Raw genomic sequence first — 27,348 nt, 5'->3', positions numbered from 1 at the left:
GGTGCACGCAGGTTCCGGGATCGGCCGTGCAGCCGGGTTTTGCCTGCGATCCCGGAGCTGCGGGGAAGAAGCCGCCCCCTCCGGCTGCTGCAACAAAGACCAGGCGGCCTGGCAGCTGGAGCGGGAGGAGCGCACACCGCGGCCTCCCCCCGCCGGCCGGCCCCGCACTCCCCGGACACACTCGCACCTCTCTTTTTCCCTCCGTCCCATCAGCCACCCACCTGCTCCCGGTACCTGCTCCGGGGGAGGGGTAGGAACCGAATCCGGACTCCGGGTTCCGATCCGTTCCGGAAATCGCGCAGGACCGGAAGCGGCGCTTGTAAGCGCGCAAAGCCTGCCGGGACGTGTAGTTTTTATAGCCTGCGCGCACCTGGCGCTCTAGCCTCATACAGTTTGTGCGCTGAATGTGTGCGGAGTGCGCCTTACAACGAGGGTCACGTGATGAAGCTGGAGGCCTGACCCTGGCATCACCTGTTCAGCTGACACCCAGTATAACCAATAGTGCAGCTCCGTCCTACGGGGTTGTCACACAGCAGTACTAGACAGTTCTCCTGATTGTTTTGTTCTCTCTCACACTAATAAAGTTTTTATTATTATTCTGAAATAGGATTTTTTTTTATTTTTTGCGCTGTCGCAGAAGGACAAACAAAAAAAATCTGATATTTACATTTTTTTTTTCTTGTTAAACTGTTTCCCAATCAGGTTAACAAACATGGAGATACCGCAGGAGTATTTTTTTATTATTATTTTTAATATTAATTTTTATTTTTTTGTATTTTTAACATGGGAAAAGAGTGGGGTGACTCAAAATTTTTATTTTTTGCAATTTTTTCAAGGGAGCTGCAGCGAAGGAATGATGGAAATGATCTGTTTTTCTTTTATTCTAGTATGGGTTATAATCTTTTTTTATCAGACTTTTTTTTTTCCTATTTTTTAAATCCTCTTTCTCTAGGAAACTTGAATCTAGGATTAGAGATGAGACGTTCGGGCTGCGGGACTCTAAGGTCGAGCGGTCAGGTCAGTGGTCCGTGGCTGGCGGAGACTCAGCGCTGGACCTTGGGACAGAAGTTTTCCAAAACCAGAAAACCTCTTTGAATGCTGCGCTCACAATTGATGGTAGCATCTAAGGGGTTAACCTGCTGCGATTGGCGCTAGCTAAACTGTATAGCGCAACTGGCACCGACACAGGCTCCGCTCCGTAAACCCCCCCAGTAACCACAGGGCCATGTTCCCGGGTTCGCCAGATGCTGCCCCCAGCCATAGGGATCGACTCTATGAGGCACTTCTATCTGCTTTAAAGTATTTTTTTCCAGGATTTTAATACTCCTAACCAATCTTTAGGATAGTTGAGGGTCCGACGCATGGAGATTAGAGCGGCACCGCACCATATACTGTGACTGGTACTATCTCACCTCTCCTATGTAATGGTAGAGAGCTTGTAATACCATTTCCGGCCACTACACCACCTGCAGCGCTGTGCTGAAGACACAGCATTGTATCTTAATTAAAGGGAACCTGTCACCACTTTTCTGTCCTACCAGCTAAAAATATAATTTTATTCAGTGTCCGCTGCACATTCCCTAAACACTTATGCAACCCCCGACTCCCCATGTATCACCCATAAAAACCTTTTATATTTCTCCCGCGATGTATGCTAATAGGGTCTGATGGGCGTGGCTTCGGTTCTCTCACTCCGCCCCTCTCCTCGGCTGCTGCACGCAGTCCTTCACGCTGTGAGATATCGCACCTGCGCAGTCATATGGTTTCTCGCACATGTGCAGTATGTTTAGCTCAACTGCGGGCAAAGCCGAAAAGCAGAAGTGCCTAATATGTACATTTGTTTGGTGATGTGAAACATTTGCGTGTGACAAACATCAAAAAGAACAGGAAATCAGGAAGGGGGCAAACACCTCTTCACACCACTGTATTTAATCTTTCCCTCTTAGGCCGGCGTCGCACTCAGCGTATGTAAATACGGTCCGTATTTTACGGCCGTAATACGCAGAAATGTTCCCAAAATAGTGATCCGTATGTCATCCGTAGTCAGGGTGTGTCAGCGTATTTTGCGCATGGCATCCTCCGTATGTAATCCGTATGGCATCCGTACTGCGAGATTTTCGCGCAGGCTTGCAAAACCGACATCTAATGGATTTATGTGCTCAAATGTTCGGGAAAACATATATACAGTATATATATATGTCATTGAGACACACATATATATATATATTCTGTATTTATATTTAATTCAGCGCGAGATCTGTGAACAGCCGGTAATTCAATTGCCGGCTTTTCATTTCTCCTTCCCCAACCCAACATGATATGAGACATGATTACATACAGTAAACCATCTCATATCCCCTTTTTTTTTGCATATTCCACACTACTAATGTTAGTAGTGTGTATGTGTAAAATTTGGGCGCTGTAGCGTGTAAAATAAAGGGTTAAATGGCGGAAAAAATTGTGGGCTCCCGCGCAATTTTCTCCGCCAGAGTGGTAAAGCCAGCGACTGAGGGCAGATATTAATAGCCAGGAGAGGGTCCAGGGTTACAAACATCTGCCCCCAGCCACCCCAGAAAAGGCACATCTGGAAGATGCGCCTACTCTGGCACTTGGCCACTCTCTTCCCACTCCCGTGTAGCGGTGGGATAACGGGTAATGAAGGGTTAATGTCACCTTGCTATTGTAAGGTGACATTAAGCCAGGTTAATAATGGAGAGGCGTCAATTATGACACATAACCCACACTCGAGTTCATATGAGGACATCCAGCAGGGGGCGCATCACCGCAACTCAAGGTAACTACAGGACATTCCCCTGCATTACATTCATTCACAACATTTTACAGTCAGGAGCGACTGCATTAGCAGAGCTCCTGGCTGTAAAATGATTTAACCCCTTCAGATGGATTTACATCGTGGGACTGACAGAACGACGGAAGGTATGGGATATTGATTTTTTATTTTACCTTTTTTACAAGACGAGGGTCTTCAGGTGGATTAACAGTATAATAAAATATTACAACACCCTGTGTCTTTATTTCATTAAAATACTTTTAAATAATGTGTTTTATTAACCATTTCGTAATATTGGATTAATAATGGATAGGTATCCTAATTGACGCCTCTCCATTATTAATGTGGCTTAATGTCACCTTACAATAGCAAGGTGACATTAACCCTTTATTACCCCATATCCCACCGCTACACGGGAGTGGGAAGAGAGTGGCCAAGTGCCAGAATAGGCGCATCTTCCAGATGTGCCTTTTCTGGGGTGGCTGGGGGCAGATGTTTTTAGCCAGGGGGGGCCAATAACCATGGACCCTCTCCTGGCTATTAATATCTGCCCTCAGTCACTGGCTTTACCACTTTGGCGGAGAAAATTGCGCGTGAGCCCATGCCAATTTTTTCCACGATTTAACCCTTTATTTTACAAGCTACAGCGCCCAAATTTTGCACAAACACACTACTAACATTAGTAGTGTGGAATATGCAAAAAAAAAAGGGATATGAGATGGTTTACTGTATGTAAACCATGTCTCATATCCTGTCGGGTTTGTGAAGGAGAAAGAAAAAGCCGGCAATTGAATTACTGGCTTTTCTATAGAACACCGCTGCGTATTTCTCGCAAGTCACACTGCTGGTCTGTGTGTAATCCGTATTTTTCTCGCCCCCATAGACTTTCATTGGCGATTTTTTTGCGCAATACGGTGACAAACGCAGCATGCTGCGATTTTCTATGGCCGTACAAGACCGTATAATACGGATCAGTAAAATACAGCAGATAGGAGCTGGGCCATAGAGAATCATTGTACCGAGTGCAATCCGTATTTTCTGCACCTCTCATACGTCCATAAAACTCGCTAGTGTGACGCCGGCCTTATCCGGTATCTTTCCCTCCTCATTTAAGGCTATGTGCACACGTTGTGGATTGGACGCTGCAGATTCGCAGCAGTTTTCCATGTGTTGTACAGTACCATGTAAACCTATGGAAAACCAAATCCACAGTGCCCATGGTGCGGAAAATACCGTATGGAAACGTAGTGTTTTTTTCCGCAGCATGTCAATTCTTTGTGCGGATTCCGCAGCGGTTTACACCTGCTCCATAATTGGAATCCGCAGGTGTAAAACCGCAGGTGATAACCGCACAAAAACCTGCGGATTTTTCAGAATCTGCGCGGAAAAATCCGCTCACGAATCCGCACGTGTGCACATACCCTAAGCATGCCATCATACATCCATTACTTAAAAAACCATCCCTCGACCAAAACTGTGCCGCTAACTACAGACCGGTCTCTAATCTTCCCTTCGTCTCTAAACTCCCGGAACGCCTGGTCCACTCCCGTCTTACCCGCTATCTCTCAGATAACTCTCTTCTCGACCCTCTACAATCTGGTTTCCGCTCTTTACACTCTACTGACACTGCCCTCACTAAAGTCTCTAATGACCTACTAACAGCTAAATCTAATGGTCACTACTCCATGCTAACTCTCCTACATCTCTCCAGCCATTCAACACTGTGGACCACCAGCTCCTCCTCAATATGCTCCGCTCCATCGGCCTCAAGGACACAGATCTCTCCTGGTTCTCCTCTTACCTCTCTGACCGATCCTTCACTGGATCTTCTGCTTGCTCTTCTTCCTCTCCTATTAGAGGGACTGAGTACGGGACTGACACTTGTGCCCTGAGTTTTGCCAGTTTATATTTGCTGAGCCATGTTCGGCTCATGTACAGTACTGTGGCCCGCACCCTTGTCAGCCATTGTAGCTTTTGGACTAGCCTCAGTGGAAGGTATCGGGCACCGACCGCTTCCCCCAGAAGACGGGGCATTGATGCCCACAGGACCCCATTGGAAAAGACACCGCGTCAGCCGTTGCTGGCGCAATTGACTTTCCAGCAGGAGTCACAGTTTTAGGAACTTCTGATACAAGACTTTCATCAGAACTGCCTTTATCTGAACCTTTGTTCTTCCACTCACAATATCCTTTGCCATTTGAACTGTTTAATCCCTTGTTTAACCCTTTACCTCCCTGCGTGGAGCATTCCCGCTATTACATTTGTAAACCCTTGCTCTGCCTCCTGTCCGTCACTGTATCCCGCAACCTGCTTACATCATCTCCTCTATCTAAAACGGAATCTGTCAAACACTGACCTCCTTGTGTTTCTCCTCCACTAATCTTCCTATGGCTGACATTGCCATCTCCGTGTGTGGCGCCACCATTACTCTCCAGCAACATGCCCGCTGTCTTGGGGTCATACTTGATTCAGAGCTTTCATTCACCCCCCACATGCGATCACTCGCTTAGTCATGTCACCTACACCTCAAAAACATTTCTAGAATTCGACCTTTTCTTACTCTTACTGTTTCTCTTATTCATTCTCATCTGGACTATTGTAACTCTCTACTAATCGGCCTCCCTCTTACCAAACTCTCCCCGCTCCAATCTTTCCTGAATGCGGCAGCCAGGATCATATTCCTCACCAACCGTTACACCGATGCTTCTACCCTGTGCCAGTCATTACACTGGTTACCCATCCACTCCAGAATTCAGTACAAAACTACTACCCTCATCCACAAAGCACTCCATGGCTCAGCACCACCCTACATCTCCTCTCTGGTCTCAGTCTACCACCCTACCCGTGCCCTCCGCTCAGCTAATGACCTCAGGTTAGCATCCTCAGTAATGAGAACCTCCCACTCCCGTCTCCAAGACTTTTCACATGCTGCACCAATTCTTTGGAATGCACTACACAGGACACTTTGATTAATCCCCAATACCCACAGTTTTAAGCGTGGCCTAAAAATGCCTTTCTTCAGACTGGCCTACCGCCTCATCTGACTAGCCCAGTTTTGCCCATACAAATTTTCTTCAAAATCAGGACCCTCAAAGCATCTGTTCACACACCGTCCATGCACTTAATAACCTGGCTGATGACCGGTTCATACAGCGTTATGTGCATAGCCTATTTATTATATTGATGGCTGGACCGTACAATACAAGCACTTTTTACTATTTACCTTTCGTGTCCCCCCTATTTCCTCATAGATTGAAAGCTTGTGAGCAGCAGGATCCTCACCGCTCCTGATATCTGAATTATGTTTATTCTCTAATGTCTTTTATTGTCTGTACAACTCTCCTCTAAAATGTAAATTGCTGCGGAATATGTTGGTGCTATAGAAATAAAAAATATTATTATTGTTATTAATAAAAATGGAACAAACATTAAAAAAAACTAAACAAAATGGTAAAGAAAAAAATATTTTAAAAATATAAAACTGAAAAAGTAAAGGAAATAAAAAGTGAAACAAAATAGTAAGGTAAAAATAGTTGTAAAATATAAATAAACTAATAAATGAAAAAGCAAAGTAATAAAGCTGAAATAGTAAAAAGTTAGTTAAAAATTGTGAAAAATATAGTAAAGAAAATGGTAACAATATAATAAATAGAATAAGTAAAAAATCTATAAAACAAAAACAGTACAAATATAAATGGGTAAAAATATACTAAACCAATAAATGAAAAAGTAAACAAAAAGTAAAATAGCAAAAAAAACAAATACAGAATTAAATAGTAAAAAAAAAATCTGTGAAAAATATAGTAAAGAAAATGACAACAATATAATAAATAGAATAAGTAAAAAAATCTATAAAACAAAAATAGTACAAATATCAATGGGTAAAAAATATACTAAACCAATAAAAGAAAAAGTAAACAAAAAGTAAAATAACAAAAAAAAATACAGAATTAAATAGTAAACAAAATCTGTGAAAAATATAGTAAAGAAAATGGCAATAATATAATAAATAGAAGTAAAAAAATAAATAAAAAAAAATAGTACATATATAAATGGGTAAAAATATACTTAAACCTATAAATGAAAAAGCAAATAAAAAGTAAAATAGCAACAAAAAAAAAACAATACAGAATTAAATAGTAAAAAAAAAAATCAGTGAAAAATATAGTAAAGAAAATGGTAACAATATAATAGAATAAGTAAAAAAAATAAAATTGTACATATATAAATGGGTAAAAATATACTTAAAACCTATAAATGAAAAAGTAAATAAAAAGTAAAAATAGCAAAAAAATACAGAATTAAATAGTAAAAAAAATAGTAAAATACGAAATAAAAAATAACTATAAATATAATACCATTTAAATAGTTGCAAAAAGAATAATTAACAAAATGGAAAAGAAAAACAGTTATAAATATGAAAAAAAAACATAAGGAGATACAGAGAGGAAAAACAACTTTTTTTCTAATTCATGAGAACACGCTGAGCAGTGAGATTTTTTTTTCTCCTTTTAATACAGAACATATACAATTTGTAATCTTAATAATGAGAGATAATAAATGGATATAGAATAAAATCCTCTGCAGACTTCAAATGTAAACTCGAGGGGAAAAAAAAAAATAATAGATCATTCCTATAGTAACACGGCATTAAATATTAGATCATGTACATTAGAATTTTTGCATAATCGTTTCATATGGCTATTAACGCAGAGTTTACACAGCAGGACGGTTAACCCCTTCATTGTCCGCCTGAGAAGTCCGTAGAGCGCCAGCAGCTGAGGGGTTAATCAGTGTTTTATTTTTTTTTCTTCTTTCTGTTACCAGAAGTCGATACCCGCTTTTTTTTTTTTTTTTCTCATATGAACACACTTCACTCCTCATTCACTCATGTGTCAATCACTACAGGAGCGCCAGACTGTCCGGCGCATTAATGCTGTCGCAGGTACACATTTAGTGCGTTTCCACATGGCGGGCAAAATTCTGAGTTCCTGTCACTTTAAAAAAAAAAAAATTACAAAAAAAACATTATTTTGAGATTAAGAAATTTCCAGAATTGTAAAATCTAGAGATGGAGCTAATGGGGTTCTCTGCATTTAGACAATGAGCTGGTCACAAAAAAAAAATCCGTAATGATCAGATGTAATCTGTGGTCAACTTGGCAAGAAGTATTCACTTTTTCCTGCAGCTCCCCCGCAGGAGAAATGAAGTATTGCACAGTGCCCATTCATATCAATGGGTGTTATCAATAAACCTTTATTTCTAGATCCGTGGTGTAAGAGTTACTTAACCTCTTCTTTACATTTTTTGCACTTTTGGTTTTTTTTTCCTTTTGTCTTCCAAGAGACATAACTTTTTTTTTATTTTTCCTTCGCCATAGTCGTTTTTATTTGTTTTTTTTTTGCAGGACGCTTTGTATTTTTTAACGGCATCCTGAAAATGTTATCATACAATGTACTTTAAAAAAAAATAAAAATTTCAAGTGTGGTAAAATGATGAAAAAAATTAATACAATTCCGCCATTTGTTTTTTTTTTGTTTTTTTTTACGGCGTTTATTGTGCGGCAAAAATTATCTAGCGCCGTGATTCGCCAGATTCGATACCGAACTTACATAGTTTTTTTTTTTATTATTATTATTATTTTAGGGACTTAAAAAATTCTTAATTAAATTAAACCAAAAAAAAAATGTTATCCGTGTCGCCATTTTCTGAGAATGCTTTTATTTTTCCGTGCACGAGTTGATTTTTTGCCGTAGTTTTCATTTTTTTTTTGTGGGATACATTAAAAAAATTGCAATAAAAATATGATCCAAACTTTCTAAAAAAAAAATACCGCAACTCTGGAGTTTTTTTTTTCCTTTTATGGTGATTACCATAGGCGTTAATTAATCTTATATTTTGATCAATCAGACTTTGACGGACTGTGGAATTTTTTTTTTCTGGACGGGGAGAAAATGGGTTAAAATTTTATTTTTTCTTTAAAAAATTCAAAACTTTTTAATACATTTTTTAGTAGCCCCCTAGGGGATATGAGCCTGTGATCATTTGTCCACTAGTGCTATGATTTCAGATGGAGTTCCCCTTAAAGCGACAGGAATCCTTCATTTGCACTGACTACAATGTGTTAGGCTATGTTCACACGGTGCGTTTTTTGGTGCGGATCCGGAGCGGAATTTCAGCTGCGGATCCGCATCCGTTTTCCATGTAGGTTACAGTACAATGTAACCCAATGGAAAACAAAATCCGCTGTGCCGACGATCCTTTTTTCCCCAGGAAAATCCGCGCGGATTTGCCTGCGGAAAAAAGAAGTACCATGTCAATTCTTTCTCCGGATTCCGCTGCGGGTTTCCAGCAGCACCAATAGGAAACTGCATTTGGAAACCCGCAGTGGAATCCGCAGAAGAAAAAGGATCAAAATCCGCAGCTAAAATCAGCGCTGAATTTTAGCTGCGGTTTTTCAAAACAGGACAGGAAAAAAAACTGATGAAAAAACTGAACGTGTGAACGTAGCCTAAAGCGCACTTGCTGCATAGTTTCCACATTCCTACAGATCGAGGGCACAATCACACGCCTTTTTTCACAGATTGATCACCCTCACTCACCCCCTCCCCCCAAAAAAAACTCCTAGAACTGCTCCTTTAAGAAAATATATAGTAGTGATGCAGTTTCCTGCCCCACGGGTGAATCCTCGAAGTGAAGCTTTTCCTTTGACTAACATTGGCTCCGAATGTAAAATCTTCCATCTGTTTAATATGTAATGTATTTTCTACACTTAACCGTCAACATGGCCGCTTCCAACATAGACAGTTTGGCCGAATTTAGAAGTTTCATGGATGAACCGTGAGTCTCCTAACCTGAACTTAACAGCCTGTTTTATGCTAATGAGGTGACCAGCGGTCTGTCCGGAAATCGCAATCCGTAGTCGGACCCGTGTTTCATGGATGCCTGAATTTGGCTTTTTATTTTTTATTTATATTTATTATTTTGTGGGAATTACTGTTTTGTTTTTTTTTTACCTAGAAACTATTAAAAAAAAGTAAATTCTGGCATAGAAACAGCTGGCTGATGGTTTTAGAAAAATAATAAAAATTAAAGTAGAAATAAATGGAAAAAAAAATTTCCTGTTGCTATCTGGAAACTGTCAGCAAGGTGACAAAAAGTAAAAACAAAAAAACAAAAAAAAGCATAAAAAAAGTAATAAAAATATATTACAAAGCGTCCAGATTTTACATTTACAGACTGTGTAAGTCAATATCGGCTTCTCTTCAACACATCGGGTGCAAAAAATTCCTGAAAAAAAAAAAAAAAAGGATCCCGTGAGAGGAATCAACATCACAGTATGGCTGTGGAGGCGGCCATTTTGTGTGTTAAAAAAAAAAAGTGCTGTAGGGATCAGTGATGTCACCAATGGCTCCGTCCGAGGAGGCAGGAGAAACGTCGCTATGGAGTGTATGGGAAAGAAGACAGGATGGGCAGGTCGTCATGCAGCCGCCATATTAAAGTGCAGGCAGAATCGCTAAAGGGCTATAGGCAGTGCTTTGGTACGCGGCTTGGGGGGCAGCGGCGGGTAAATTTGCCCAGCGTCTTTGTTACAGCACCCCAAAAATAACACAGAAGTGCCCAATTGTTGGCACAGTTGCATAAGTCCCGCCCCTTCAAGGTACAAGCTTCGAGGGGGCATGCAGAGGTTACTGTCACACATAGGCCCGAGACCCCCCGCGAAGCTCCAGTGTGTGGAGGCTACAATGGTGGCCACATAGGTAGTGGTCACCCAATACGGGTCAAACGAAAGCCGTAATCTATTCGGTTGCTAAGGGCAACCCTGTTCAAAGTAATTAGAAGAAAGCCTCTGTTTGGTTGCTATGAATAAAAAAAATATAGCTTTCCCATAGCAACCCACAAAAAAAGCAACACGCTGTGTGGTTGCTATAGGCAACGGCAACGCTTTCTCTTCGATATGTATTTTTCTGTGATTTAAGAGATTTTGGATTATCGGAAGCTCTCAACTGGAGTCATAAAAAGATGTTGTAAAGGTCATATAGTATGTACTAAATCCGGGAAAAATCCCTTTAAGTCCAAATTACTGATGATGGACTTTGAGATGATCTGGATAACTGGAGTCATATGTATATTTACATTCATACTACATTTTCCCGGGTATCTGAAAGTCTGCCATCTATCAAATTCCAGTAATCTGGAATTAAAGGGATTTTTCCTGTGTTTACTAAATAGCGGATGCACTTTTGCTTCCCTTTCCGATGCACATTTTCATTCTCTGTTCACATCCAAAGCTGCAGTCGCAGTTCTCCGGTGGGAAACAGTGACACATTTAGGTCACATGTCTGACAGCGGGGTGGAACTAAACTGTAGTCTGTTTCCAATGGCAACCAGTAGAATTTGAAAGCAGCAGATGAGGGACAAACAACCTGGGCCCCAATGAATACTCTGTAGCCGGGGGCCCCAAGTGCCATTTATAATACCAGTATCCTCTTATGTGACGGCAAAAAGTGGAGATGTGGCATAAAGATGATGTAATAATCATATAAATCCCCCCCAATATGTCTATTATTTACATTATTAGTGTTCAGGGTGTTCTGTTGCTTGAGGATATAGGTATACGTGGCACTATCGAATATCGCAGGTATCCCCTGCCCCCCATCTAGAGGTATAATGGAGAACACCATTGGCTCATAAATACAACATGCGACTCCATGACAAAAGCCTACATTCTGAGGTGAATCCACCACACGCCACGGCGGAAGCCATTTTGTAGTTAAATACCCTTAGTAACCCTCAAAACCCCGTATTAACCAGTAATATCCCCCTGGAGGGATGAGGTACGCCGCAATCAATGGCCGCCTCAGTTGAGAACATTTGCACTGATATCGGTGTAGTTCACAAAATGGATGCCTAGGCTATATTCTGACGAGTATTGCTTTAGCTCATAAAATGGCTGCCTCCATTGTGCATTAGAGACGAGCAACCTAAAAGGGCTCCTAAATTCTCACAGTGTTGAGCTAAAAGACAAAAAAACAAACAAAAGCAGATATTATAAGTTTTGCTTGGTTCATGAGGGTCCTCCTCGTCTTTAAAGTTGGCCTCACGCCTCAGCTTTCCCCTCAGGGACGAGGGCGCAACGTCTTGGTCAGCCATCTTGGCTAGGCCCAAGTTACTGATTTTCCGCTTCTTGCTTATTTTTGTGTTTATTTTTAGGAAGAAGCTTCTTGTTGAGGAATCGGGACAACGTGGCGCGCTTCTTGCGATGCTCCGATGTCCCCTGCCCTTCTAGGTAGACCAGGTCGTTGTGGGACTGACTCATGCTAGGGTCTTTCTGCTGGTGCCTCCGACGAAAAAATAGCTTTGCTCCTTTGTGTAAAAGTCCACCTGTGGGAAAATGGAGGTCAGTTACGGGCTTAACGGCAGCGGTAAGGAAACATAACGATTGAGGGTCCGTACGTAACTAAGGACAGGAATATCCTAAATGAGACCACACAAGGCCTCACTAAGGGGAAAACTAGATCAGCCATGTTTGATTCAGACAACATCTCCAAGATCCTATCCCAATATGTACTAGGTGTAATAATAATAATATTAGCAAATACCTCCAATCAGAAATCTAGTATAGTTCTTCTGATTCACTATGTCGCTTACCCCATGTGCAGGGCATCACAGTAGCTTAGGTATCCATAGTTACGACCACTAGCAACTAACTAACTGTCACTATACGAGTGGTCGTAACCATGGATATCTAAGTTACTGCAATGCCTGCACATGGGATAAGTGACACAGCAAATCAGAAGAACTATACTACATTTCTGATTGGAGGTATTTGCTAATATTATTATTATTATTATACCTACTACATGCGCAGTGGATATCGAGAAGGTGTAAACATGGCTGATCCTTGGTTTTCAAAGAGATGAGGAGTTCGGACCCCATTTATGAGCTGGGTTCCGGGACGCTTCCATGTCGAACATTTATTGCACATCCTATGTCTATAAATTTGATCTAGGAGCTGCATAAATCTCTATGGAATGAGCTCCAAAAATGTTATGATGTTAGTCCATCGCTAGAAAAGCTGAGTATTTGGAACCTTGTATCAGAAAAGAAAAGCTCAGATGCATGGCCACGTCGGACCCCACTAATGTCGGCCCACGAGGACCAAGGGTGAAGAAAGGAACGAAAATGAGACACACAAAAAGGAATGGAAACGTGGCGACTTACTGTGTGAGCAATTAACGGAAGTTGGTGAAAAGATCCTCTTAAGGTGACAGAAGAGACGGAAAGAAAGACGATGAGAAAGAGATAAACAGGAAAATGACCAATGAGAGATGAGCGGACAGACAATATGGAGCTTTCATTCTCCCATAAATCCTAGCGCCATAGGGGAGGATTTGTTTTGGGTTTTTTTGTTGGTTTTTTTTTAAAAAATTTTTACGTATCAAAATATGTCCCAGATTTTAAAAAATTAAAAAATTCTAAAAAAAAAAAAAAAAATTTAGGAGCATGCAGTTTCTCATTTTTTGCCCCAACACTTTCCACAGCAGCCTGTAGTTGAGAAAGAAAAAAAAAGAAAAGAAAATAGCCAATATAATACACCTCAAAGAAGACTCCAGTTTTCGTTTTCGCCCCTCGGTGCCATCATTTGGACACCCCTAGCCCCAGATTCACACGCGCAAATATTCGAGTCCTCCTGACTCGCTTCCTCCAGATACAGACAGCGATGTAAAGAAATACTCCCTCTGCCAGAAGGGGGCGTTACTACTAGGAGGCTATTATCAAATCTGCACTAGTTTTTTGTTCCTATCTTTATTTGTTTCCTATATACAAAATGAAGCAACTTTCCAGTTTGTAAAATTTAGAAATGTTCTACTGATTTGTGTCATTCCTTCACCTAACCAGCTGGTCCGTAAAATCTGAGCTCTGCCCCAGGCTCTGACAACTCTCTCTGCTCTTTCCTTCCCTTTTGTCAGTGTTAGCCAAAACCAGGAGTGGGTGATAAATACAGAAGTGGAGCATATGTTTCTGTTATACTTTTCCTCTATTTGTTCCACTCCTGGTTTTGGCTTACGAATACTGATGTAAAATACTGACCAAATACTGATAGTGTGACTGCAGCCTTAAGGTGCCGTTACACTAAACGACTTACCAACGATCACGAGCAGCGATACGACCTGGCCGTGATCGTTGGTAAGTCGTTGTGTGGTCGCTGGGGAGCTGTCACACAGACAGCTCTCTCCAGCCACCAACGATCAGGGGAACGACTTCGGCATCGTTGAAACTGTCTTCAACGATGCCGAAGTCCCCCTGCAGCACCCGGGTAACCAGGGTAAACATTGGGTTACTAAGTGCAGGGCCGCGCTTAGTAACCCGATATTTACCCTGGTTACCATTGTAAAAGTAAAAAAAAAAATAAAAATACTACATACTCACATTCTGATGTCTGTCACGTCCCCCGCCGGCGTCCACCGACGTGCACTGAATGTGTCAGCGCCGGCAGTAACAGCGGTGACGTCACCGCTGTGCTCTGCTTTACGGCCGGCGCTGACACAGTCAGTGCAGGAAGCTCTGAGCAGCAGCGCGTAACCCTGTGGACGCCGGGGGACGTGACAGACATCAGAATGTGAGTATGTACTGTTTTTTTTTTTAACTTTTGCAATGGTAACCAGGGTAAATATCGGGTTACTAAGCACGGCCCTGCACTTAGTAACCCGATGTTTACCCTGGTTACAAGTGAACACATCGCTGGGTCGGTGTCACACACGCCGATCCAGCGATGGACAGCGGGTGATCAGCGACGAAATAAAGTTCTGGACTTCTAGCTCCGACCAGCGATATCACAGCGGGATCCAGATCGCTGCTGTGTGTCAAACACAACGAGATCGCTATCCAGGACGCTGCAACGTCACGGATCGTCGTCGTTCTCACTGCAAAGTCGCTTAGTGTGAGAGAAGGTTGTACATGGCAGATCGGAGAGTGGAAAGGGGAACTCTACATCCAGCCTTCACATCCAGCCTATATTACTAGGAGAGACATATACCGGTTACTTTACATCCGGCCTATATTACAGGGAGACACACAGAGCTCACATCCAGCCTATATTACCTATATTACAGGGAGACACACAGAGCTCACATCCAGCCTATATTACCTATATTACAGGGAGACACACAGAGCTCACATCCAGCCTATATTACCTATATTACAGGGAGACACACAGAGCTCACATCCAGCCTATATTACCTATATTACAGGGAGACACACAGAGCTCACATCCAGCCTATATTACAGGGAGACACACAGACCTCACATCCAGCCTATATTACTGGGAGAGACACACAGACCTCACATCCAGCCTATATTACTGGGAGAGACACACAGACCTCACATCCAGCCTATATTACTGGGAGAGATACACAGACCTCACATCCAGCCTATATTACAGGGAGAGACACACAGAGCTCACATCCAGCCTATATTACTGGGAGAGACACACAGACCTCACATCCAGACTATATTACTGGGAGAGACACACAGACCTCACACCCAGCCTATATTACTGGGAGAGACACACAGAGCTCACATCCAGCCTATATTACTGGGAGAGACACACAGAGCTCACATCCAGCCTATATTACTGGGACAGACACACAGAGCTCACATCCAGCCAGTATTACAGGGAGACACACAGCTCACATCCAGCCTATATTACAGTGAGAAACACTAAGCTGACATCCAGCCTATATTACTGGTAGAGACAAACAGACATCACATCCAGCCTATATTACTGGGAGAGACACACTGACCTCACATCCAGCCTAGATTACTGGTAGAGACAAACAGGCATCACATCCAGCCTACATTACTGGGAGAGACACACAGAGCTCACATCCAGCCTATATTACTGGGAGAGACACACTGACCTCACAACCAGCCTACATTACTGGGAGAGACACACAGAGCTCACATCCAGCCTATATTACTGGGAGAGACACACACAGCTCACATCCAGCCTACATTACTGGGAGAGACACACAGACCTCATATCCAGCCTATATTACTGGGAGAGACACACAGAGCTCACATCCAGCCTATATTACTGGGAGAGACACACAGACCTCACACCCAGCCTATATTACTGGGAGAGACACACTGACCTCACATCCAGCCTATATTACTGGGAGAGACACACAGACCTCACATCCAGCCTATATTACTGGGAGAGACACACAGACCTCACATCCAGCCTATATTACTGGCAATGACACACAGACCTCACATCCAGCCTATATTACTGGAAGAGACACACAGAACTCACATCTAGCCTATATTACTGGGAGAGACACACAGAGCTCACATCCAGCCTATATTACTGGGAGAGACACACAGAGCTCACATGCAGTCTATATTGCTGGGAGAGACACACAGAGCTCACATCCAACCTATATTACTAGGAGAGACATATACCGGTTACTGTACATCCGGCCTATATTACAGGGAGACACACATAGCTCACATCCAGCCTATATTACTAGGCGAGACATATACCAGTTACTGTACATCCGGCCTATATTACAGGGAGACACACTGTTGTGAATTTGGATTCTGGGCTCCCCCGGTGGCTACTGGTGGAATTGAACTTGTGACATCATCTTCCCTGTTCACCTGTTCTGATTAGATCTGGGTGTCGCTATATAACCTGGCTTCTCTGTTAGATGCTTGCCGGTCAACAATGTTATCAGAAGCCTCTCTGTGCTTGTTCCTGCTCCCAGACATCTACTAGATAAGTTGGACATTCGTCCATGTTTTGTTTTTGTATTTTGGTTCCAGTTCACAGCTGCAGTTTCGTTACTGTGTCTGGAAAGCTCTTGTTGATCAGGAATTGCCACTCTGGTATTATGAGTTAATGCCAGAGTCCTAAAGTAATTTCTGGATGTGTTTTGTTAGGGTTTTCTACTGACCATGAAAGTATGCTTTCTGTCTTCTGCTATCTAGAAAGCGGACCTCAAATTTGCTAAAACTATTTTCCTGCTGCGTTTGTTGTTTCATCTCATATCACCGCCAATATATGTGGGGGGCTTCTGTCTCCTTTTGGGCATTTCTCTAGAGGTGAGTCAGGTCTTATATTTCCCTCTGCTAGCATTATTTAGTTCTCCGGCCGGCGCTGGGCATATAGGGATAAAAGTAGGACATGCTACCTGGCTACTTCTAGATGATGCGGTAGGTTTAGTTCATGGTCAGTACAGTTACATCTTCCAAGAGCTTGTTCCTATAGAGGCTTATGCTAGTTCTCTGGCCATGGAGATCATGACAGTTTGACCGGCCCACTAAAGGGTTAAAATCCTTGGCTGAGAAAGGAGAGAAATAAGAAGTCTGCTGAGAGTTTTTTTTTTTTTTTCCTCTGTGCTCTTAATTGGATCACTTGCCAGTCTGTCTATGCTGCAGTCTTTCTTTTTTTTTTCTCTCTCCTTATAATCTTTGAATGGCTTTGTGTTCACCTGTTAATAATGGATCTTCAGAGTGTAACTGCAGGTTTGAATAATCTCACCACGAAAGTACAAAATTTGCAAGATTTTATTATTCATGCTCCGGTATCTGAGCCGAGAATTCCTTTGCCGGAATTCTTCTCAGGGAATAGATCTAGCTTTCAGAATTTTAGAAATAATTGTAAGCTATTTTTGTCCCTGAAATCTCGTTCTGCTGGAGACTCTGCACAGCAGGTTGGGATTGTGATTTCCTTGCTCCGCGGCGACCCTCAAGACTGGGCTTTTGCATTGGCACCAGGGAATCCTGCGTTGCGCAATGTGGATGCGTTTTTTTTGGCCTTGGGCTTGCTGTATGAGGAACCTCATTTGGAACTTCAGGCAGAAAAAACTTTGATGTCCCTATCGCAGGGGCAAGATGAAGCTGAAATTTACTGCCAAAGATTCCGTAAATGGTCTGTGCTTACTCAGTGGAATGAGTGTGCCTTGGCGGCTACTTTCAGAGAGGGTCTCTCTGATGCCATTAAGGATGTTATGGTGGGGTTCCCTGTGCCTGCAGGTCTGAATGAGTCCATGACAATGGCCATTCAGATCGATAGGCGTCTGCGGGAGCGCAAACCAGTGCACCATCTGGCGGTATCCACTGAGAAGACGCCAGAAAGCATGCAGTGTGATAGAATTCTGTCCCGAAGCGAGCGGCAGAATTTTAGACGGAAAAATGGGTTGTGTTTCTATTGTGGGGATTCTACTCATGTTATATCAGCGTGCTCTAAGCGTACTAAAAAGCTTGATAAATCCGTTTCCATTGGCACTTTACAGTCTAAATTTATTTTGTCTGTGACCCTGATTTGCTCTTTGTCATCTATTACTACTGACGCCTATATCGACTCTGGCGCCGCTTTGAGTCTTATGGATTGGTCCTTTGCCAATCGTTGTGGGTATGATTTAGAGCCTTTGGAAACTCTTATTCCTCTGAAGGGGATTGACTCCACCCCATTGGCTAATAATAAACCACAATACTGGACACAAGTGACTATGTGTAGTAATCCGGATCACCAGGAGACTATTCGTTTTCTAGTGCTGTATAATCTACATGATGATTTGGTGCTGGGATTGCCATGGCTGCAGTCTCACAACCCAGTCCTTGACTGGAGAGCTATGTCTGTGTTGAGCTGGGGATGTAAGGGGACTCATGGGGACGTACCTTTGGTGTCCATTTCATCATCTATTCCCTTTGAAATCCCTGAGTTCCTGTCTGATTATCGTGACGTCTTTGAAGAACCCAAGCTGGGTTCACTACCTCCGCACCGTGAGTGCGATTGTGCTATAGATTTAATTCCGGGTAGTAAATACCCAAAGGGTCGTTTATTTAATCTGTCTGTGCCTGAACATACTGCTATGCGAGAATATATAAAGGAGTCCTTGGAAAAGGGACATATTCGTCCATCGTCATCTCCCTTAGGAGCCGGTTTTTTCTTTGTGTCAAAAAAAGACGGCTCTTTGAGACCATGTATTGATTATCGGCTTTTGAATAAAATCACGGTTAAATATCAATACCCATTGCCGTTGCTGACTGATTTGTTTGCTCGCATAAAGGGGGCCAAGTGGTTCTCTAAGATTGATCTCCGTGGGGCGTATAATTTGGTGCGGATCAGGCAGGGGGATGAGTGGAAAACCGCATTTAATACGCCCGAGGGCCACTTTGAGTATTTGGTGATGCCTTTTGGTCTTTCTAATGCCCCTTCAGTCTTCCAGTCCTTTATGCATGATATTTTCCGCGATTTTTTGGATAAATTTATGATAGTGTATCTGGATGATATTCTGATTTTTTCGGATGACTGGGACTCTCATGTCCGGCAAGTTAAGAGGGTTTTTCAGGTTTTGCGGTCTAATTCTCTGTGTGTCAAGGGTTCTAAGTGCGTTTTTGGGGTTCAGAGAATTTCCTTTTTGGGATATATTTTTTCTCCCTCTTCCATTGAGATGGATCCTGTCAAGGTTCAAGCTATTTGTGATTGGACGCAGCCCTCTTCTCTTAAAAGTCTTCAGAAATTTTTGGGCTTTGCCAACTTTTATCGTCGATTTATTTCTGGTTTTTCGGATGTCGTTAAGCCATTGACCGATTTGACTAGACAGGGTGCTGATGTTGCTAATTGGTCCCCTGATGCTGTGGAGGCCTTTCAGGAGCTTAAGCGCCGTTTTTCTTCTGCCCCTGTGTTGCGTCAGCCTGATGTGACTCTTCCTTTTCAGGTTGAGGTCGACGCTTCTGAGATCGGAGCTGGGGCAGTGTTGTCGCAGAAAAGTTCTGACTGCGCCGTGATGAGGCCTTGTGCCTTCTTTTCCCGTAAATTTTCGCCCGCTGAGCGGAATTATGATGTTGGGAATCGGGAGCTTTTGGCCATGAAGTGGGCGTTTGAGGAGTGGCGCCATTGGCTCGAGGGGGCCAGACATCAGGTGGTGGTATTGACTGACCACAAAAATTTGATTTATCTTGAGACCGCCAGGCGCCTGAATCCTAGACAGGCGCGCTGGTCATTATTTTTTTCTCGGTTTAATTTTGTGGTATCGTACCTACCAGGTTCTAAGAATGTTAAGGCGGATGCCCTTTCTAGGAGTTTTGAGCCTGATTCACCTGGCAACTCTGACCCCACAGGTATTCTTAAGGAGGGAGTTATCTTGTCAGCTGTTTCTCCAGACCTGCGGCGGGCCTTGCAGGAGTTTCAGGCGGATAGACCGGATCGTTGTCCGCCTGATAGGCTGTTTGTTCCTGATGATTGGACCAGTAAAGTCATCTCTGAGGTGCATTCTTCTGCGTTGGCAGGTCATCCTGGAATTTTTGGTACCAGGGATTTGGTGGCAAGATCCTTCTGGTGGCCTTCCCTGTCACGAGATGTGCGAGGCTTTGTGCAGTCTTGTGACGTTTGTGCTCGGGCCAAGCCTTGTTGTTCTCGGGCTAGTGGATTATTGTTGCCCTTGCCTATTCCTAAGAGGCCTTGGACACACATCTCGATGGATTTTATTTCAGATCTGCCTGTTTCTCAGAAGATGTCTGTCATCTGGGTGGTGTGTGACCGTTTTTCTAAGATGGTTCATTTGGTTCCCCTGCCCAAATTGCCTTCTTCTTCCGAGTTGGTGCCCCTGTTTTTTCAAAATGTTGTTCGTTTGCATGGTATTCCTGAGAATATCGTTTCTGACAGAGGAACCCAATTTGTGTCTAGATTTTGGCGGGCATTTTGTGCTAGGATGGGCATAGATTTGTCTTTTTCGTCTGCTTTTCACCCTCAGACTAATGGCCAGACCGAGCGGACTAATCAGACCCTGGAGACATATCTGAGGTGTTTTGTGTCTGCTGACCAGGATGATTGGGTTGCTTTTTTGCCATTGGCGGAGTTCGCCCTCAATAATCGGGCCAGCTCTGCCACCTTGGTTTCCCCGTTTTTTTGTAATTCGGGGTTCCATCCTCGATTTTCCTCCGGTCAGATGGAATCCTCGGCTTGTCCTGGAGTGGATGCGGTGGTGGAGAGATTGCATCATATCTGGGGGCAGGTGATGGACAATTTAAAGTTGTCCCAGGAGAAGACTCAGCTTTTTGCCAACCGTCACCGTCGTGTTGGTCCTCGGCTTTGTGTTGGAGATTTGGTGTGGTTGTCTTCTCGTTTTGTCCCTATGAGGGTCTCATCTCCTAAGTTTAAGCCTCGGTTCATCGGTCCGTATAAAATATTGGAGATTCTTAACCCTGTTTCCTTCCGTTTGGACCTCCCTGCATCCTTTTCTATTCATAACGTTTTTCATCGGTCGTTATTGCGCAGGTATGAGGCACCGGTTGTGCCTTCCGTTGAGCCTCCTGCTCCGGTGTTGGTTGAGGGTGAGTTGGAGTACGTTGTGGAAAAAATCCTGGACTCCCGTGTTTCCAGACGGAGACTCCAGTATCTGGTCAAGTGGAAGGGATACGGCCAGGAGGATAATTCTTGGGTCACTGCATCTGATGTTCATGCCTCTGATCTGGTTCGTGCCTTTCATAGGGCCCATCCTGATCGCCCTGGTGGTTCTGGTGAGGGTTCGGTGCCCCCTCCTTGAGGGGGGGGTACTGTTGTGAATTTGGATTCTGGGCTCCCCCGGTGGCTACTGGTGGAATTGAACTTGTGACATCATCTTCCCTGTTCACCTGTTCTGATTAGATCTGGGTGTCGCTATATAACCTGGCTTCTCTGTTAGATGCTTGCCGGTCAACAATGTTATCAGAAGCCTCTCTGTGCTTGTTCCTGCTCCCAGACATCTACTAGATAAGTTGGACATTCGTCCATGTTTTGTTTTTGTATTTTGGTTCCAGTTCACAGCTGCAGTTTCGTTACTGTGTCTGGAAAGCTCTTGTTGATCAGGAATTGCCACTCTGGTATTATGAGTTAATGCCAGAGTCCTAAAGTAATTTCTGGATGTGTTTTGTTAGGGTTTTCTACTGACCATGAAAGTATGCTTTCTGTCTTCTGCTATCTAGAAAGCGGACCTCAAATTTGCTAAAACTATTTTCCTGCTGCGTTTGTTGTTTCATCTCATATCACCGCCAATATATGTGGGGGGCTTCTGTCTCCTTTTGGGCATTTCTCTAGAGGTGAGTCAGGTCTTATATTTCCCTCTGCTAGCATTATTTAGTTCTCCGGCCGGCGCTGGGCATATAGGGATAAAAAGTAGGACATGCTACCTGGCTACTTCTAGATGATGCGGTAGGTTTAGTTCATGGTCAGTACAGTTACATCTTCCAAGAGCTTGTTCCTATAGAGGCTTATGCTAGTTCTCTGGCCATGGAGATCATGACAACACACATAGCTAACATCCAGCCTATATTACTAGGAAAGACACACAGAGCTCACATCCAGCCTATATTACAGGGAGAGACACACTGACCTCACATCCAGCCTATATTACTAGGAGAGACACACAGACCTCACATCCAGCCTATATTACTAGGAGAGACACACAGACCTCACATCCAGCCTATATTACAGGGAGACACACAGCTCACATCCAGCCTATATTACTGGGAGAGACACACTGACCTCACATCCAGCCTATATTACTAGGAGAGACACACAGACCTCACATCCAGCCTATATTACAGGGAGACACACAGCTCAAATCCAGCCTATATTACTGGGAGATACATATAGCTCACATCCAGCCTATATTACTGGGAGAGAGACACACAGAGCTCACATCCAGCCTATATTACAGGGAGAGACACACTGACCTCACATCCAGCCTATATCACTGGGAGAGACACACAGAGCTCACATCCAGCCTATATTACTGGGAGAGATACACCGAGCTCAAATCCAGCCTATATTACTGGGAGAGACACACAGAGCTCACATCCAGACTATATTACTGGGAGACACACAGCTCACATCCAGCCTATATTACTAGGAGAGACATATAGTCTACATCCAGCCTATATTACTGGGAGAGACACACAGTCTCACATCCAGCCTATATTACTGGGAGAGGCACACAGAACTCACATTCAGCCTATATTACAGGGAGGCACAGAGAGCTCACATCCAGCCTATATTACTGGGAGAGACACACAGAGCTCACATCCAGTCCATATTACTGGGAGAGACACACAGACCTCACATCCAGCCTATATTATAGGGAGACACACAGAGCTCACATCCAGCCTATATTACAGGGAGAAACACTAAGCTGACATCCAGCCTATATTACTGGTAGAGACAAACAGACATCACATACAGCCTATATTACTGGGAGAGACACACAGAGCTCACATCCAGCCTATATTACTGGGAGAGACACACAGAGCTCACATCCAGCCTATATTACTGGGAGAGACACACATAGCTCACATCCAGCCTGTATTACTGGGAGAGATACACAGAGCTCAAATCCAGCCTATATTACAGGGAGAGACACAGAGCTCACATCCAGCCTATATTACTGGGAGAGACACACAGAGCTCACATCCAGCCTATATTACAGGGAGACACACAGAGCTCACATCCAGCCTATATTACTGGGAGAGCACACAGAGCTCACATCCAGCCTATATTACTGGGAGAGGCACACAGAACTCACATTCAGCCTATATTACAGGGAGGCACAGAGAGCTCACATCCAGCCTATATTACTGGGAGAGACACACAGAGCTCACATCCAGCCTATATTACTGGGAGAGACACACAGACCTCACATCCAGCCTATTTTACAGGGAGACACACAGAGCTCACATCCAGCCAGTATTACAGGGAGACACACAGCTCACATCCAGCCTATATTACAGGGAGAAACACTAAGCTGACATCCAGCATATATTACTGGTAGAGACAAACAGACATCACATACAGCCTATATTACTGGGAGAGACACACAGAGCTCACATCCAGCCTATATTACTGGGAGAGACACACAGACCTCACATCCAGCCTATATTACTGGGAGAGACAAACAGAGCTCACATCCAGCCTATTTTACTGGGAGAGACACACAGACGTCACATTCAGCCTATATTACTGGCAGAGACACACAGAGCTCACATCCAGCTTATATTACTGAGAGAAACTCACAGACCTCACATCCAGCCTATATTACTGGGAGAGACACAAAGACCTCACATCCAGTCTATATTATTGGGAGAGACACACAGAGCTCACATCCAGCCTATATTACTAGGAGAGACACACAGACCTCACATCCAGCCTATATTACTAGGAGAGACACACAGAGCTCACATCCAGCCTATATTACTGGGAGAGACACACAGACCTCTCATCCAGCCTATATTACTGGGAGAGACACACAAGCCTCAATCCAGCCTATATTACTGGGAGAGACACACAGACCTCACATCCAGCCTATATTACTGGGAGAGACACCCAGAGCTCACATCCAGCCTATATTACTGGGACAGACACACAGAGCTCACATCCAGCCTATATTACTGGGAGAGCACACAGAGCTCACATCCAGCCTATATTACCAGGAGAGACACACAGACCTCACATCCAGCCTATATTACTGGGAGAGCCACACAGACCTCACAACCAGCCTATATTACTGGGAATGACACACAGACCTCACATCCAGCCTATATTACTGGGAATGACACACAGAGCTCACATCCAGCCTATATTACTGGGAGAGACAAACAGAGTTCACATCCAGCCTATTTTACTGGGAGAGACACACAGACGTCACATCCAGCCTATATTACTGGGAGAGACACACAGAGCTCACATCCAGCCTATATTACAGGGAGACACACAGAGCTCACATCCAGCCTATATTACTGGGAGAGGCACACAGAACTCACATTCAGCCTATATTACAGGGAGGCACAGAGAGCTCACATCCAGCCTATATTACTGGGAGAGACACACAGAGCTCACATCCAGCCTATATTACCAGGAGAGACACACAGACCTCACATCCAGCCTATATTACTGGGAGAGCCACACAGACCTCACAACCAGCCTATATTACTGGGAATGACACACATACCTCACATCCAGCCTATATTACTGGGAATGACACACAGAGCTCACATCCAGCCTATATTACTGGGAGAGACAAACAGAGCTCACATCCAGCCTATTTTACTGGGAGAGACACACAGACGTCACATCCAGCCTATATTACTGGGAGAGACACACAGAGCTCACATCCAGCCTATATTACTGGGAGAGACTCACAGAGTTCACATCCAGCCTATATTACTGGGAGAGACTCACAGACCTCACATTCAGCCTATATTACAGAGAGAAACTCACAGACCTCACATCCAGCCTATATTACTGGGAGAGACACACAGACCTCACATCCAGTCTATATTACTGGGAGAGACACACAGACCTCACATTCAGCCTATATTACTAGGAGAGACACACAGAGCTCACATCCAGCCTATATTACTGGGAGAGACACACAGACCTCACACTTAGCCTATATTACTGGGGGAGACACACAGACCTCTCATCCAGCCTATATTGCTAGGAGAGACACTCTTACATGAGAAAAATCTGAAATTTAGGAGCAGGCTGCAAAATATATAATATGGGTCTGGATTGAATGAAGATTGCAGTCTGCAACTTTTTTAAACTAAAGGCAACCATTGGTATATGGAAATATCATTGGCGGATATAACCTGAGGGCGACTACTCTGTGGTCAATGTAACACTGTCTTTTTCCTACTTTAAACCGGACTGGTCCTTGCTAGATCAGACTGAAGACGAAAAGTTCTCTGAACATACAGTATATCGCCTATCCACAGGTGAGATGATAAATATATGATTGCTGGGGGGTCTGGCTGTTGAGATGCCTACCAATCCAGAGAAAGGTGGGCCCAAAGTTCCCTGCGGGAATGGAACAGTAGTGAGCATGTGCGACCACAGTTCCTAAAGAGAGGGGATGGAGCAGTGGTCGCACATGCTCACTATAGCACTCCAGGGGACTGTGAAACCCCCTATTCCCGTGGTCAGCCGTACCACCAGTGATCATAAAGAATCGTGATCCCATTCCTGGAAAAACATTTATGAGTTCACTGGAGAAATGGTAATGAGATGCAAATGTATGCGGACGAGAAGCGTTATAACCACTTGATTAATTAGAGTCACAATGTGAGGTGTAATGACGGATTAGCACAGCGGGGGCAGCGCTGAGCACAGACCTTTGGATTTTCTGATGCTCCCCGTCTCCGACATGCTCAGGTTACTGACAGATACTAATTCCGAGTCCGGGTCCTCCATTCCATTTCCGTTCCACTCCCCCAGCTGACTGCCCTGCTCCCAGACGTCGTCTTCCAAGCTCATGGCTGGCACGGTGCTGGTAGACGCCAACGGCAGATCTTTATCGTTGGCGGTCTTGACGTCGTCAAAGGACGAGTCGTTCATTATCGTGTTGTCCATGGAGGCGGCGTAATTCGACATGAGGGTGGCTTCATCGTCCTGAGTAAGCACGCTCTGAGGAAGCACAAGGTGCAGTGCAGGGAGATAAGTGCGGCTTAAAGGGGTCCGATCGCTGAGGGTCTAATCCCTGGGTCCCTCAGCCATCCATTTTGTTGTGTGAATGGATTAGTTGTGAGCATGTGCGACCAGTGTGGTGGTCGCACATGCTCACTAGCGATTCATTCACACACAAAACTTTAGGTCCCTGTTCTCGGGATCGGTGAGGGTCCCCCAATCATCTATCCTCAAACCCCTTTAAACCCAAAGCTGTGACTCAGCGGATGTGTATGTATCACACTAATAAGGAACCGTGACCATTATTGTTTATGGTCCCTGATTCCTTTAAAACTTCGCTAGGTATCTTTTATAAATAAAGCTAGTTAGAAACAAATTGTATTTTTCATTTGAATAATAAATATAATATATTAAAAGAAAAAAAAAAAAAGTATAAAAAAAAAGTACAGCAGAAAATAAACTACATGAGCTACCCGGTCTAGGGGCGTCAGTCCAGGGGTGGATTGTTTTCTACTTTGCCCTTTCTATATATATATATATTTTTTTCGTTTAGATTTCGTTTAGATTTTAGAACATTATTTTAAAATATATTTCCTTATTAAATATTTGTGAATATAATAAAACAAAATAAAAGTAAAATGATAAAAAAAAATAAAAAATTATATATATATATATATATATATATATATATATATATATATATATATATATATATATATATATATATATATATATATATATGTAAAAGAATATTTTTTTAAGTGTATTTAAATTTGTATTTTGTTTTATTATTACTGGATATTTTTATACTCCAAAAATATTCTTTATTTTCCCTCCATAAAATTTATAATAATTTTGGGGCTTATCAATAAGGTTAAAAAATACAATTTTATTTTCTTTTACTTTTTTTTCTAATATATATATATATATATATATATATATATATATATATATATATATATATATATATATATATATATATATATATATATATATATATATATATATATATATATATATATATCTAATATATAAAGCTGAATGTGTGTGTGTGTGTATGTATGTATGTATGTATGTATGTCCGGGATTGGCATCTGAACCGTAGCAG

At 43.1% G+C, this 27,348-nt stretch overlaps 2 protein-coding genes across 8 annotated transcripts in view; both read right to left on the bottom strand.

The window, feature by feature from the left end:
* PRDM15 (PR/SET domain 15) overlaps positions 1-1,146 on the bottom strand; it is a 46,776-nt gene extending 45,630 nt beyond the window's left edge. For 4 of the 6 annotated variants that reach the window (XM_077293831.1, XM_077293828.1, XM_077293833.1 and 1 more), the window contains exon 1: positions 222-1,145. The gene's annotated coding sequence lies outside the window, so the exon portion shown is untranslated. Of the gene's footprint in view, positions 1-221 lie in introns of all 6 variants that reach the window. The other 2 variants (XM_077293834.1, XM_077293830.1) reach the window with 2 other exon arrangements.
* Positions 1,147-10,711: 9,565 nt separating this feature from the next.
* Positions 10,712-27,348, bottom strand: part of C2CD2 (C2 calcium dependent domain containing 2) — a 97,594-nt gene continuing 80,957 nt past the window's right edge. For both annotated transcript variants that reach the window (XM_077293827.1, XM_077293826.1), the window contains exons 14-15: positions 25,949-26,240; positions 10,712-12,175 (exon numbers count right to left, since the gene is read on the bottom strand). In XM_077293827.1, coding sequence (XP_077149942.1) covers positions 11,961-12,175; positions 25,949-26,240 — 507 coding nt within the window. In that variant the 3' untranslated portion in view covers positions 10,712-11,960. The remainder of the gene's footprint in view (positions 12,176-25,948; positions 26,241-27,348) is intronic.

The sequence above is a fragment of the Ranitomeya variabilis genome, chromosome 3 (assembly GCF_051348905.1).
Source record: "Ranitomeya variabilis isolate aRanVar5 chromosome 3, aRanVar5.hap1, whole genome shotgun sequence".
NCBI classification, from domain to species: Eukaryota; Metazoa; Chordata; class Amphibia; order Anura; family Dendrobatidae; genus Ranitomeya; species Ranitomeya variabilis.
This window is presented reverse-complemented; position numbering and strand designations above follow the sequence as displayed.